The sequence below is a fragment of the Ictalurus furcatus genome, chromosome 12 (assembly GCF_023375685.1).
Source record: "Ictalurus furcatus strain D&B chromosome 12, Billie_1.0, whole genome shotgun sequence".
In the NCBI taxonomy this organism is placed as follows: Eukaryota; Metazoa; Chordata; class Actinopteri; order Siluriformes; family Ictaluridae; genus Ictalurus; species Ictalurus furcatus.
Genome location: NC_071266.1, coordinates 28659049 through 28674923, shown reverse-complemented (window position 1 = coordinate 28674923; position 15875 = coordinate 28659049). Strand labels below are relative to the sequence as shown.

At 38.3% G+C, this 15875-nt stretch overlaps 2 protein-coding genes and 2 long non-coding RNA genes across 5 annotated transcripts in view; 2 read left to right on the top strand and 2 right to left on the bottom strand.

The window, feature by feature from the left end:
* LOC128615637 (uncharacterized) overlaps positions 1 to 159 on the bottom strand; it is a 2001-nt gene extending 1842 nt beyond the window's left edge. Inside the window, exon 1 of the long non-coding RNA XR_008387238.1 lies at positions 1 to 159. This exon is cut by the window's left edge and continues 160 nt beyond it. This is a non-coding gene — a long non-coding RNA (uncharacterized LOC128615637).
* Positions 1 to 1673, top strand: part of LOC128615598 (3-mercaptopyruvate sulfurtransferase-like) — a 4918-nt gene extending 3245 nt beyond the window's left edge. The window contains exons 3-4 of one of the 2 annotated variants that reach the window (XM_053637816.1): positions 795 to 852; positions 1452 to 1673. In XM_053637816.1, coding sequence (XP_053493791.1) covers positions 795 to 852; positions 1452 to 1478 — 85 coding nt within the window. In that variant the 3' untranslated portion in view covers positions 1479 to 1673. Of the gene's footprint in view, positions 1 to 794; positions 1005 to 1451 lie in introns of those variants that run through there. The other variant, XM_053637815.1, reaches the window with a different exon arrangement.
* A 37-nt stretch (positions 1674 to 1710) lies between these two features.
* LOC128615636 (uncharacterized) lies at positions 1711 to 5740 on the bottom strand. The gene is made up of 2 exons (XR_008387237.1): positions 4415 to 5740; positions 1711 to 2480 (listed from the first exon to the last, which is right to left on the bottom strand). It is a non-coding gene; the product is annotated as an uncharacterized LOC128615636 (long non-coding RNA).
* A 5521-nt stretch (positions 5741 to 11261) lies between these two features.
* On the top strand, positions 11262 to 13458 carry LOC128615561 (uncharacterized). The gene has a single exon (XM_053637757.1). It carries the CDS (start codon positions 11286 to 11288, stop codon positions 13344 to 13346), a length of 2061 nt encoding a protein of 686 aa, XP_053493732.1. The 5' UTR covers positions 11262 to 11285; the 3' UTR covers positions 13347 to 13458.
* The last annotated feature ends 2417 nt before the right edge of the window (positions 13459 to 15875 follow it).

The following is a 15875-nucleotide window of genomic DNA, read 5'->3' as shown; positions in this document are numbered from 1 at the left end:
AATTTTCAGAGTCTCACGTGAAGTTTAACACCGACTCAAGTTCCGCGCGCATGCGCGAGTTCAGCGCGGCTTCACAACACAGCAGGATGCAAATAAAGGCACTGAACTGTGGTTCTTCCTGTCACTGCAATGGTACCATTAAGAGTTCCTCTTTCATAGTTTTATTGTGAATCTTTATACCTTTAATAATGATTCAAGGTCCATCACTGGACTCTTATTAATCAAATCAAATTAATCAAATCTCACCACTTGCACCTTCACAGGGAGAAGAGTAGAGTCTAGTACCTTTATTTCTCAGAATGTAAAGTCATGTACAATCTGAACATTTTAATAGGTACAGCTCATCATGCTATTTACAGCTGCATTTATTTTACTGTCAGTTCATGTGAACATTATTTTTATTTGACTGTGTAGGTGAAGAAAAACAGATTTCTTAGGATTATATGGATGGCTGTGAAAAGAAAAGAGAAAAAAGGAAAAGTAAGATAGATGAAATAAACAATGCAGCATATGACAGAAACATACAACTAAACAAATGAATATTGGAATATAATTAGAGACACTAATTAAGGGGGAAGCACTGAACAGGTGAGTGAGGTCAACAGGGCAGGACTAGCATGGGCCCAGGTCATGTGATCTGGTTGTATTCTGATGAGGCTGATGGGAGCTGAAGGCCAAGATGGCCACATCAAGGCTGAAAGAAATATATAAATAGTGCTTCTTCTTATTATTATTATTATGCATGAGCACATTAGTCAATCACTGTGTGTGTGTGTGTGTGTGTACCAATCTAGGCGGTGTGATCTGAGGATGATATCCACTGACCAATTAGAGCGCAGGACACAAAACAAGGTTCCAGTAACTTCTTTCATCTCTGATTAAAGACTCGTACGTCCCTCTCCCACTGACCTCTGTTCCTCCCGATCCACGGCTCTGGCTCGGACGCCGGACTGATGACGTGGGGTTTTTTTGGTTCTGTCTCAAAACTGGAACTCAGCACTTCATGACATAAATTAATTACTACATAAATTAATATATTTATTTGTTTTACTTTTATTTAAATATTTTAAATTGATCTGAATGACTTTATTTATGTTGTTATATATTTGTGTTCACACACTTCTTCAGGGTTCCACCAGGGAGCGCTGTTGTACTACATGTTGACATAACACATCACCTGTGTGTATCATTTACACTTGACCACAGTATTTTTATAGGAATTACTAGAAATGTTCACACCTTCACACATTATAACATGATGTTTTACAGTATTCAGTGTTGTGTTCAGAGCAATATGCTCAGACAGAGAGACAAACTGTTTACTGTGGACTAAACCTTATCTACATCATACTCTTTAGAATGAGGACAATATGAACGATGGTGATGTTTAGACACACACTGACACACGCAGCTGCATGTGGGGAGCATTCCTGATTTTTTATTTTCTGCAGGGAGATGGATGGAGAGAAACTTCATAAACTGGAAGCTGCAGAAGGCTCTGAGAGAAATGGGACAGAAGAACATGGCTAAATGAGAGCCATGTCAGACACACTCATCACATCAACACCATCCTCCATCAGCTGCTCTCAGATAAAGCCACAGTCTGTGCTTTTACTATATTGAGCAGTAAAAGTGCTGAAGTAACAGAATAGTGACTATATTGAGCAGTAAACTGTAAAACAACAAAATGACCCTTTTATTGTAAACAACACAAATTCTGTCAGATACACTGTGGTGCAGTTTTATTATAAAATCAGTTAGTAGGGTGTTCCAGGAGGTAAAAGAACCTGTGTTAGTTATTTGGTGTTTTTCTTTGGTAATGTACATATTTCATTGATTTTTGAAGTAAACACACCCGGTACAGCCATTAACATTGTCCTGTAAATGTTAGTGCACAGGTAATTTTATATTTGTTTAACTTGAGAAATAGGGGGAAAAAAACAACCATATGTGGCATGTGCAAAAGTTTGGACACCCTGCCAGTTGTAAAGTTTTGTTAGGGCTTAATTGACTTATTCTGTAGATGAAGAATTGTAATTAGGAATAACTATTTCAGAATGTAATAAATTATCTGACTCTTCAGATCGTGTCCTAACATTCAACAACCATGGGCTCCTCTAAGCAGCTGACTGAGTATCTGAAAAGGAAGCTAATCGATGCGTACAAAGCAGAGGAAGCTAAGACAAAGCAGTTAAGGGGAACTTAAGTGGGCGAGCAGAAGATGGCAGACTTGCCGAAAGAGAGACTCATTCCCGATCTTCTTCCATTTACGAATGTAGGAGTGGATTATTTTGGTCCTATAGAGGACAAAAGAAGACGCTCCATTGTGAAATGTTATGGAGTCATCTTTACGTGCATGGCAAGTAGAGCTGTTCACCTGGAAGTTGCCTATTCCTTGGACACTGATGCATTAATTCCCTATGCAGATTTATTTGCAGATGAGGACAAGTTGTTCATATGAGATCAGACAGCGGTACCAACTTTATTGGAGCAGAAAGAGAGTTAAGAAAACAGTTCATGGAATAAAAGCGAGATTCAAAAGGCAATGCTTCAGAAAGGTGTCCCAGTCGATGGGACGTGTCTTGGAAGTTTTTCCTGATAAAAATGGACTTGTACGTTCTGTGCGAGTACAAACTAAAACCAGTATACTTGAGAGACCTGTGACAAAGCTTTGTCTATTGTAGGGCCACATGGAAATGTAAAGGACTGATTGCAAAGACTATAAGCTCCAACCTACAGAGGGTTGTTTAATACAACATTTATACAGTGTTACTTTGGACTTTAATGTCTCTTTGTATTAATATTGTATTGAACTGTAATCTTCCATGTAGGGCCGGGTGTAAGAGACATTATGTTGTGTTCAATGTCTGTTGTAATTTCATTGTTTGACACCGGGTGGAGTGTGGGTCTAATTAGTATACAGGTAGACGGAGAGTAAGAAAAGGCAGGTGTGTAATGGAGGAAAGCACAGCAATTTTTGTCCATATCGGGACATGTGCAGGTGGAAGCAAGCTGGTGGGATTACTATGCGTTTGTGCATTGGAACTGCGAGTTTAAAAGGACATCTACGAGCTTTGTGATAAATAAAGTGAATAAAAGTGGATAAATATTTCCCTGTAGCTAAAGAAAAAGAAAGTTGACCAAGCAGGAGGTTTTTACCTGAGTGTGAGTAAGCGAGCAGTCAGATTTACTGTGTTTATATATTCATTCTTCGTAACGGCCTGGCCAGGGTCACGGTGGTTTAAATTAGGCTACTAGTTTGTTTATATTTTGAGAAACAGACCCAACTCATATAATTGATTAGAAAACTTTGCAGGTAGGTACAAACTAAAATAACTGTGTGAGCAGGATTTGCAAAAAAACAACAACAAAAAACAAACAGTCCCAGTCCCCCAAAATAGCTTTGAAGTAAACACAAATGCTAAAAAGCCAGAACATTCTCCTGTACGTTTTCTTTCAGTTCAATTTCTCTGAAAATGCAGTCTTCAGAGGAAAAAGGGTTGCTTCATAAGTCATTGACGATTACCAGACATGCAGGTACAACATTTTCTTTCAGTTCAATTTCTCTGAAAATGCAGTCTTCAGGGGAAAAAGGGTTGCTTCATAAGTCATTGACGATTACCAGACATGCAGGTACAACATTTTCTTTCAGTTCAATTTCTCTGAAAATGCAGTCTTCAGGGGAAAAAGGGTTGCTTCATAAGTCATTGATGATTATCAGACATGCAGGTACAACATTTTCTTTCAGTTCAATTTCTCTGAAAATGCAGTCTTCATGGGAAAAAGGGTTGCTTCATAAGTCATTGACAATTACCAGACATGCAGGGTACAACAATGGGTGTGCACTTAATGACCATGGCCTTAAGGTACACTACACGCGAGCTTCTGAAATTAAAACAGAGCTCTTATTGTCTAGCCAAAGTCTCTTACAAACTCTGTTGACCAGTGACGTGCGGTGAGGTTCGTGACTGGGAGGCACTGACTCTTTCAAAGTCAGATTTACAAATATATGAATTCAACAGAGTAGCATAAAATCACCATTCAACTGGCTGCTTGCACATTGACTACTGGTTATGTTTCATATCCTATATCAACATTCTTTACACACACATATGTAAGGTACATATTTGGCCAAAGAAGAAGGTTAAATTTATAGCGGTTCAGAGAGAGCACATTTTCTCTGCACCCTACGTGTGTTCATAATTTGCCATCACAATTCCACAATTCATACTCATTCGATACAAATGAAAGTTTATACAGTCCACAGCAAAAAGACAAATGTAGTTTTATTCTTTAAAATAACTTAATTTTTTTCTTATCTTGTTTTGTATAATTTTTTTCTTAGTTATTATATAAAAAAGTCTGGTCTTTTATTTTTGTCGTGGACTATACAACACTGTATGCATGGTCTTACCTTTACTCATCTGTCATTACTCACATCATCAAATCCCCAAAACACCTCTCTCACTTCACAGGCCACCTCACTTCACGCCACAGAACGCATGACAGATCTGGGCTTTGTTTGTGAAAATCGTTGTCTCGTCTACTTCTACAGCAACAAATAGGGCTACATTAATCTCCTTTTTTATATCATTTCTAATCACATCACTTAATGCTTCAATTAAATTGTTCTGAATTCTGTTTGATAAGCCCGAAAACACAGTGGATGTCTCCAAATGTCTAGCTAACCTATCATCTTTCTCAGCAAAAGCATGTAATAGTTCTACATAGTTGCCACGATTAGAAGAGGTCACACTCTCATCGTTACCACGAAATGCTAATTGCTGTTAGGATAGGAAGCAAGTTGCATTAATGAGGTCTTTTAAAATCTCTTTGTTTTCCTTTACCTTAGCATTGTGGACGCTAATATTTTTTCTCTGCTGTTCGTTCAAAGCCAAATCTATCCTTGCGCTTCAAAAAGTTTTTAAAGCAATTTGGCTTTGAAGGTGAGTAGTTGAACTTTCATGTCTGCTGAGGCTTCTTGGTATATTTTTCAAGTCACAAAATCCCGTTGTAGTCCAGACGTTGTCACTCGTTGAGAACAAAAGGCATGGAAAGCAGAAAAGGCGGTTTCTCGGAGCACAACCACACAGCCAGTGATTTCGGGTGTACCGCTCCGTGTGAAAAGAGCGTGTTATCTTCTGTCCCGTCAATTGAAGCAAATCTTTTAGCTCCGGCATCGGTCTTCTATTATTTATCCCTTCCAGTATTGATTGAAAGTCCAGTTTTGCGAAATGTTTTAGCTTATCTATATAATCTTCCATTTTAAAAATAAAAATAAACGGACTGATGCGATGCACTTGACTTTCTCTACTTGAATATTTTAGCTAGCATATTACCCACAGTGCCATTTGTCTGTAATACGTGAAGAAGAATAATAGCAGAACAAGCCCGTATGCTCACACACGCCCCCTCCAGTGAGGCAGAGGTACTGTCTGCCTCCCCTCCTGCTTTTTCACTGTGGTGTTATGTCAGATCAGCAAGACTAATAAGTTATACGCATAAGTGAAATACATGACCTAGTCTATGGAATGTGAGGAGATATAATTAAAGTGTGTACAAATATTACCTTGGTGACATACAGAGAGATCAATTGCACATGCTCAAGCTGGGAAAAAAAGAAAAAAAAAATGAGCAGCTCAATCCAGTTTGTGAGGGATTGCGCAATCCGAGAGGAGGCTCAGCTCGTCGCTGCCCCCCTTCGTGTCTTTCCCCCGTATTTGAACAGGAAAATACACAAATTCAGTGATACTGATTATAAAAATCATTGGAATGATTGGAATCATACAATAATTACATTTCTATCACAGATCAGTGGACATATATATATATATATATATATATATATATATATATATATATATATATATATATATATATTAATCATTATTTATTTTTTACATTTCATGATGACACAGGGGAGGCCTCCCATGACCGCACGTCACTGCTGTCCACACGCTGGATTGCTACGTCCTAAACAATATATCCATCGGGGTTTGAGGAGCAGTTCTGCTGTCTCATCCTCTCCTAACATCTTTGTCCCTACCTGACGACGTAAGACCAACAAACTGCTCCGTACTGGTGTTGATCATACTAATTTAATATCAGTTCCTGGAGATTAAACCACTGTCGTCTCCGCTTCAGAGTCTGGCTTATGCCACATTATTCAGTGCACGATCCGTGAATAACAAGGCGCTGCTTTTATCGAATTTTCTTACCGATAAAAAGCTGGACTTGTTGTTTTTAACCAAAACCTGGCATAAAGAAAATGATGGGCTCCTGTTTAACAAGATCACTCCAGCGGGAGTATCATAATTAATGACAGTTTCTGATAACACAGTTATGTAGCGCATTACATTTTGTATGTAATTTCATTACAGTTACTGATTTCAATAAAATTACTTTAACTGCTTTACAAATTTATTGTTAAAGAAAGAACATGCAATAAAATGCATTTTTAAAATAAATCAATTACCCTTTTCAAAGGGAACTCCATGTTGTGTGAGCTCCATGCTGTGGGAAGCACATGACTGGTATCTGAACCCGGAATAATTCTTCACTCGGAGCGGTTTGTCGCTACGTAACTGAACATCAGTAAAAGAAGGCGGTGGTGTTGTAATTTTATATCTTCAGTGAACGGAGGCGAGACCAATCAGACAGTGTTTTCAGGAAAATACGTGGAAAGACTAGTGTCTTATTGGCTGACGGTCTCTCACTTCTGCCAAACGCTAGCTCACACAGTCCTACACAAGTCAGTACGGACGCTGGCTTTCGGTGGTGTTAACGCTAAGTGTGTAAAAGCAGCGCCCATAAAATTTATGTGCGGCTTGATTAACGGTGCTTTCAGGATGAGTGACTGGCTTAACCGCACCAAACTAGTCTAGTTAGAAAAGTTTAATATTTTATCGGTCTGGTAGTCTTACACACAGTGACATGTTTTATAATAAATCCCACTTTTTCTGATCAGGTCATACATTGACACACTAGAATAACTGAAAGAACTCTGAGTTTCACTTTGTAGTGTAGGTTTTTGTAGGTAGGTTTTTGTAGGTCTGATAGTTTTGAAAGTAACTTGAAAGTAAAGTAATCAGTAATGTAATCAAATAACAGTTTTTAAGTAGTAATTAGTCATCTGTAGTGGATTACTTTTTGAGTAATTTACCCAACACTGATGGCATTTGTGTGAGTATTTAATGAAAGAATAACGTATTGCATTCCACAAGCTTTATACTGATTTATTTTAATTTCATATTTTAACAGACAGGGGCGCACGGTGGCTTAATGGTTAGCACATTTGCCTCACGCCGCCAGGGTCGGGGTTCGGTTCCCGTGGCTCTGTGTGTGCGGAGTATGCATGTTCCTCCTGTGCTGTGGGGGTTTTCTCCGGGTACTCCAGTTTCCTCCCCCAATACAAAGACATGCATGGTAGGCTGATTGGCGTGTCTAAAGTGTCTGGTGTGTGATTGTGTGCCCTGCGATGGACTGGCACCCTGTCCAGGGTGTACCCTGCCTTGTGCCCTATGCTCCCTGGGATAAGCTCCAGGTTCCCCTGCGAACCTGAAAAGGAGTAAGCGGTTGAAGATGGATGGATTTTAACAGACTTCCACATCAGTCTGGCCAAAATCATTTTAACATCAAGATTATTTTAACAATGGTTTAAATATAATAATAAGCTTAAATATAAATAAAAAAACAAATAGTGTACATTTAACAAACTTTAAATGAACATGAAACTTTCATGGAACATGAAAGGAGTATTCTAAAAGCGACTCATGTAAACACCTTAATCACAATATTGTCTTATTCAGAATAAGGTCAATAATTAGATTATAGATGTCCATGTAAATGGAAAATGGATATACGACGGGGGTTTTTAAACCAGTAAAAGAGATTGAAGCTGAAACAGTAATATCTTCTGATGCTGAGCAGGAAAACAAGGTGTGTAAATGTCTATATGAGTTCCAGTTTACGTGAACATGATCTGATCAGAGCAGAAGGAAAGATAATGTACACTACATGGCTTTTCAGCAGCTAAACCCAGATCATGATAGCTTAGCTGTGCCTCCCCTTGTTGAGATTGTTTTGTTACTTATTTAAAATGATGGTTTTATATAAACGTTCATCTGCTTCTGTTGTGTAGGAGCTCGTGGACAATACAATACAAAAAACTGAATACAAAAAACAACAGTGTACATTTAACAAACTTGACTGCAACATCCTTTTATTGTATTTATTTTATGATTATATTTAGTGGTTTTAATGCTCCTGCAAGTTACTCTTTCAGCATAAACAAAAGTAAAGTAAGCCTGCTATAATTTAGTCTTACAGACACTGTGTACAATCACATTAAACCTATTTTCTATGACAAGGAACCATTGCTTATTTAACACTATCTTTTTTTGTACAAACATCTGACATGCAGTTTTGAAGTAGCACAAGTTATATATTGACTGAAGAATCCACAAAATATCCATTATTCAGTGAATGTCTGTTTAAAAAAACATAACCAGTGTTAAGTGGTTTTATTCTTAGAGCTGTTCTCCTCTGAGGCACAGATGGCTGCCAATCGCTGGCTGTTCTCCTTCAGCTGATCGAGTAGCTTTGGCATGTCATTGTTGTAGAGGAGCTCATTCCCTGTGATTTTCTCTGTGGCCTTCATCACATCCTCCATCACCTTCATCACAGGCTCCTGGAGGATGAATCTGCGAGTCTGATGTTCAGCCACGCTGGCCCTCCCGCTCAGAACACCCAGGAGGTGGACGGCACTTCTCACTTTCTCCTGGAACTCAGCTACAGACTCGATTTGCTTCTTCACCTTTTGGATTTCTTCATGCGTCTGCTTCAGCTTGTCATCTTTCTCACTGATGTCACGCCTGGTCTGGGAAATTTTGGACTCGTACTCGGACACTTTACATTGCTATTTTTTCACTTCAGCATCAGACTTTCTCACTTCCTCTTCAGCCTCTCTGATAGCATGGACTGCCTGATCCATTTCAACTGCACCAGCAATCAACATGGCAGAACCTGTACAGAGAAGGAAGAAATGAAATAGTCAGAAATAACATTCACACATGATTACGATAATGTACAGTATCTAACAGTTCTGATATCATTATGTTTATCTATATGATGTAATTCTCACCTGCAATCCATCCAACACCTGGTATTAAAACAGCCCCGCCCCAACACCTGTGATTATTTCAGCATTGTGTTTCCTGTTTTCCTGATCCTGAAGTGTCTGTTTTGTTGAATTCAGGTTTGTCCTGGCCAGCTCCAGAGCTCCCTGAGAATCTCTGAGTAATTTTTCACTAGATGCCTGCTCTGTTCTTAAATCCTCTAAGGTGTTTCTTGTATTATTGATCTCATGTTTGAGTTTTCCCTCCTCTTGTGTAAGTCTCTCCAAGTTTTCATTCAGACTCTTTAACCCTGAACTGGCCGTCTGTTCTGACTGCTCCAGGAACTGATGAGCCTGCACTATCTGCTGTCTGATGTAGACGTAGTTGGAGCATTGCCCAGTAACAGGATCTACATCTGCTTTAATCAGGGCCTGATAGACTTCATTCAGGGTGGAGATGCCACCTTTTAATGGAACAATAACAGCCTCCGCTGTGTTCTTCAGCACAACTCTGCAGCGACAAACACAACATTTCAACACAGAAAATGGAAAAACCATAAGAGAAAATAATTTATTCTGGTAATTTCATTTCTGAAAAAATATATTTATTTTTGTATTTTTAAATTTTCTTTTAAAAATAGTGTGAATACGTGAATATGTGAATACTGGAATTCAACTTACTCAGGTGAATAAAGCTGGGTCATATTACTCTGAAACAAAAAGTAAGAGTGCTATAGGGGGAAAAAAAACTAATGAGACCATAAGATAATTTTAACAATCCCCTCCACTGTCTCTAGCCATCTGTGATATCTCTTACAGAATGCATTTTATTAAAAGAAAAAAAAAAACATTCTATAGGAAAGTTAATAAAAAAAAGTCCACCATTAAATTCTATTCTGTGGAGCTCCACCTCAGCCTCATTTTACACTAGTCTCAAGTTACACAAGGTTACATTACATTGTTCTGTTTTTCATATTTATTTCCTTTTTGTCATAGTCATTTATTTTTTTCATATTTTACCAGTTTGACTCAAAACGCTCAGTTATTACATTTTTAAACACTAAAAAATGAATATAGCACTCAGAAAAGCAGAATGCAACCTTCCCACAGGATTCTTAAAGACAGAAATCTTTTTGTATGCTGTTATTTCTCTTCTAGCTCACCACAGTCACTCGTGTGAGATTTTAAGATCAGAGCCTTTTATACTAGATTGTAGCAGAGGTGGGGTGAAAGGGGAGGGTGGATACAGATGATAAATACACAGGGGCTTTCTGTTTTGTGACACTGCTCCATTTGGGTTGCAGAGCTGGCAGAGATCCTCCACACCGTCACTAAAAACTATCAGGATATCAAGGTAGGAAGAGGGACTCTGTTCTGAACTTAAAAAAAAAGATTTTATTTAGTGCACATTGAATCCTTTTTATATAGTTAGGAATGATTTAAAAGCCACTGAATTCTTGAATTCTGTTACGGTACCTGGTTGGAGGCAAGCGCGGGCGAACGGGACTAGAGTGCGAGGATCAGGCAGAAGACGAGTGTTATAATGTTAAAGTCTGTATAATGTTCAACACATTTACATCTAATTTATTTGGTGTGGATCAATCAAATATTTTTAGTTCAGTCAGTTTGACAGATGTAAACACTCCACCTGTACTTGTGCATCCACCAAATAACTGAACCCTGCTCCACTAAAAGTCAGCGGTCTCTGCTGTTGTCTATGTGCAACATGGTTCAGTTTATTATTATGGTTTGCAGCATAGTGATGTTTTATCACAGATGTTTTATCACTTTTATCACAAATGCAAATTTAGCTTCATTTTCAGTACTTATCTTTTTTTTGGCTATGGGCACAAAGAATAATGCACACTTACTATGTTCAGGTCTTACAAAAAATACAAAAAAAATATTATAATTTCACCTGAACTAAGTTCATTTATTTCTAGAATCCTTGCAGTGCACCCATTAATCTCCATTCAATTGTTTAAATACATTTTATTTAACATTTTTCACTTTTAAATGAACAGCTCCATGATGGACCACAACATCTGAGAAATTTGTTTGTTGTTTATTACCTATATACAAATGTACAAAATTAATATAGGTTATTATTGTGTATATTAAATGTACAATCAATTCATTTTCTCTTTGATTTAGCAGAAACAAGGAAGCCATGGATTCCCAAATTGCAAAGAAAAATCAAAGCCTCACCACAGCAAAGGAGATGAGAAACCAGACCAAGCTTGTGATGCAGCCGTACGCCAACTGGGAGGAGTATCTGACTCCTGCTCCACTCTCCATAGCCATCCTGGGAGAGCTGGTCTTCATCTCCTCCAATATAGATTTCTCCATTAACAAGAACCCACCTAAAGATGGCTACAAGTACATCAGATACCCAGATTCATTTCGTGCCTGCCTCATGCAGGTGTGTAACTCTGGCTGGTGGGCTTTCAACGAGGCCCATAAGAACATGGATCAGATTAGACTCCACACCATGGCAGTTCCAGATTACATGAAGACAGCTGTGAAGATCCTGTTCCAAGACAATGATGAGGTTGTACAAGCCCACCTCCCTGATCAGCTGGAGAACATTCGTGTCATTGCAGATGACTGTCTTGAGTTGGCCAATTCAACAGAAAAGCGGTTCACTGATGTCATCAATATTATCCAAGAACTGCTGGAAGCATGTGTAAATGCTGAGCACTTTTATGGGGAGGAGCTGGATGCTGTCAAGAAGAAACTGGATGAGGCCAAGCTGAGGAAACAGTCATCAGAAGAAGTCAATGCACGCTCAGAGAAAGCAATGAAAAGCATGGAAAGGCAACTTCAGGAAGCACAGGAAAGTTACAAGGAAGCAATGAATTCACTACCAAGTGGATGGGAAATGATAGGTATGGATCTTATTTCAGGTTTTACTGAGTGCTTCACAGCTATTGTTAATGGAGTAACAGCCGTCTTTACCAAACCAGTGACCCAACTCTGTGAAGCTTCCAAAAACATTTCTGATACGAAGAATTACATTAAAGGCCAAGAATCTGCTATTGATGTAATTAATATTTATAGCAAGTCTTCAGAAATCCTGATCTGCACAGAGAATGTACAAACGTTTGTGCATGACAACATGATTAACTGGAAAGACTTGTATGATCAAAAGAATAAAGCTACAGTAACAGATTTCCAGAAAAATCAGTTCAAAAGAATCAAGGTGAGTTTAGAAAAAATCCCAAACTGCCAAGCAAAAGAGATAGCCCAAAATATTTGTGATAAGGGCATTGAGATCTGTGAAGAACTAGCAAAGTACGCACCAGAGGGGAACTGTGAAAAAGCCCAAACAAATCAGTTGATTGAAAGGATCACAAACCTGACTAAATCAGCTCGCAGTTTCGACAGCAAAAGTAAAGATGTCACAAAGTCTCCTGCCCTGGCACCCAAACCACCAATGATGTATAAAGAAGAAAGTAAATCTGAGAATATGAGAGCTTCAGTAAGGGCATCAGAGAATGCTAGGTTCAAGATAGTGCAGAGCCGTGCTCAACTGGACAAGACCAGAGAGATCTATGAGAAGTGTGTAGAGAACATGGAGAAGAACCAAAAGGAGCTGACTGAAATCCTAATCACCATGAGGGACTGTGAGATCAAAGAGGTAGACTTTAACACCACCATAAAAATGCTGGTCAAAGGTATGGATGCCATGGGGAGAGTGAAGGAGCAGTGGGAGAAGATGGTTCGCTTCTTTCAAATGGTGTCCAACATCGTGAAAACCAGCCTGACCAGAACCCTTAAAGATTTTGTTTCCACATCTGAGAAGACACAATCACTTGCCTATGATGCAAAGCTCTTCTCCAAGGATCTGCTTTATAATCAAGCCTTTCATGCCACTAACATTGCCGACCTTGTCAACATGATTGCTACAACCTACACCGAGGTGTCCACCAAGCACCTAATGGACCGTGTCAGCTCTCTGGGAAAACTGATGGCCATGGACAAGGAAAAGCCAGAGTTTCTTTATGAGCGTCAGCAGTTACAGAACTCCTGTGATGAGGCTCAGAAAGCCATCTTACGCCTTGTGCTCAAGAACAAGGATGAGTTTGAAAGGAAGAGTGATGCAAGACTGGAGAAGATTGATAAAGAGCTGCTCGCCATTCTCCCTCCTGCTGCTCCAGAAGAGATAAAGAGCATTCAAGAAGCTGTTAAAAGTGGATTCACAGAGGAAGAGGAAGCAGACTACGCCTGAGTGAATTAACAATAAAATTCTATAAAATAAAATAAAATACTTATCTACAATTATATCCAATGAATCGCCTAAAGCATAAAACACATGCATTATAATTATCACAATAATATTATTCAAATTCCTGCTAAAATGTGTTTTATAGGGAATTAATTTACTTAAACCTACATTGCTAATTTCTTATAATAGACATAAAGTCTCTACATAATTTTTTTTTTGCAATTAACCTTAAAAATATTATTCTAAAGGATCGGCTTGTATTGTATTCATATTGCATTCACTTTTGTTACATTTAATTAACTCACGTTTAATCTTCCATTCTAATTGCACTCATATTACAAATATTATAAACACGTGTAATGTTCTTGTGTATAATTAATGCTCTGCCTTAGTGACAAAGCGGCAAATTTATTTCGCATTTCACTTGAAATAACTGTGAAGTAACTGTTGCATTATTTGCTAATACACCTTATAACATATTACATTTTTCATTATCTTAACAGTAAACTAAAAAGAAAGATTTCTTACTTACATGTTTCTCATTGTGTTATTATTGTCTGGAAAAATAAACAGGTGTGTGCTGACCTTTTTTGCTTTTTGGATCTACCTAAAATCTGTTATATTATAGACATGCTACCAAGGGTCATTTACATCACCTCCATCTTTATGCTGTGCCAGTTAAACAATTAAAAAAAGGCATATCCATTTCCCTATGGAGCGCTGATGTGAAATTGGGCCTCCATCACCAAGTGTACCACAAAATCCACTGGAACATTCTGTCAAGTAAAAAAAAAGTGTATAAATTTGGCACGCTACAGCTGTGAAATAAATCAGATGTTGATTTATAAATACACACCTCCTGTATGCTAATGATAGCTAACTGCTGTTAATGACACGTGACCTATATGTTGATTAGAGGTAAACGCTGTCCTAATTCATTGTTTAACATAATACAAGTAATACTGAAGCTGCCACCATGGCAACATTTACATTTATGCATAAAGGTTAAAGGTTGTGTACAACTGATGGTTACACAGTTGTCTGCAGTAAAAACCAAACAAAAAGACAATCACAATGGCACCACACAAGAAAAGAGATAATAAACATCAGAACTGCTTTTACAAGAAAGAAAAACAAACAAACAAACAAACAAACAAACAAAGCCCTGAGGGCAAGCGAGTTGAACAAACTCAGAGTTGCAGAATAAGTTTAGAGTTGACAAAACCAAACTAATCCAACCCGGGTTAATTAAGGTTAACAGGTTTCATGAAGCTGGTTATAAACTTTCTTTAAAGATTATGCGAAACCAGAAGGAATTGAAACTTACACTAAGCACAAAAAACCTCACTGTTGCTGCTGCTGAATCTCTGGAACATTACTGATTGTGTAAATGTGTCAGTGAGAATAAACGGATTGGAAACTTATAACCACAATATATTTAATATAATTTCATATAATATAATTGTATATAATTTGTAAAATGAAATATTAAAAAATATTAATAAATATATATCAATTTGTGAAAATATATTAGGACAGGAATAATGCCACCAAAGTAAGGGGGTGGCATCGTTGTGTCACATTTATAATGTGCGGCTCAAGAAGCCGGCAGAGATAAACTACACCATCTGCCAAATATCCATATCTTTCGTACAGATGGTCATCAGGAAAAGCCAACACAAACACTAAAGGTTTAACTGTAATGCATCAGATTTATATCATTCTGCACACAGCTGATTCCCAGCTAACAATTTTATGTTACAAGAATGTTTCCATAACATCCCCATTAAGTTATGGAAACGTTATTTCTGAATGTTCTAGGAATGTCCAAAACGTCCAGTTCCCTTTCAAAAGGGAACTCCACGTTACATTTAGCATAACAGTATGGGGAGTGCGCACGCGTGCGACTGGCATCTGAAGCTTGTGTGAAATCATGCCTATTTATAGGCCTGCCGTGATCAGGTGACGTGGCAATTAAGCGCGTCGCATGATATATATATGGCACCTGTGAATCGCACCATCAGCCTTATTATCTTCAGCGAGACCGCATGTCAGTTGTTTGTATAAAGAAGCAAAAAGACGCTTCATTTCCTCTCTATCTTTTCTCAAAATCTCTGGACTTTTCTATCCCTTTAAAAAAAAGAGAAGGAAACAACTGCCAAATGTGTCTCCATGGGTTCTGTCTACTGTAGAAAAGGGTTACCAGGTCCAGTTTATAGCTCGACCCCCTCCCCGGTTCAGAGGTGTGCTCACCACAGTAGTCAGCACAGAGCAGAGCCCGGCATTAGTGCAGGAATTAAGATCCCTCTTTTACAAAGGGGCCATAGAACATGTTCCCCATTCCCTAAGGAAGGGAGGTTTTTACAGCCATTATTTACTGGTCAGCAAACAATAGAGGAGTATGCGGCCAATTTTAGATCTGCGTCATCTGAACTGTACTCTTCGGACATACAGGTTCAAGATGCTGACACGCAAACTTATCGTTCCACAGATTCAGTTCTGGACTGGTTTGTGAAGATAGATGTAAAAGGT

Coding starts and splice junctions, on each gene's coding strand:
- LOC128615561 (XM_053637757.1), top strand. CDS start 11,286: ATGGATTCCCAAATTGCAAAGAAAAATCAAAGCCTCACCACAGCAAAG.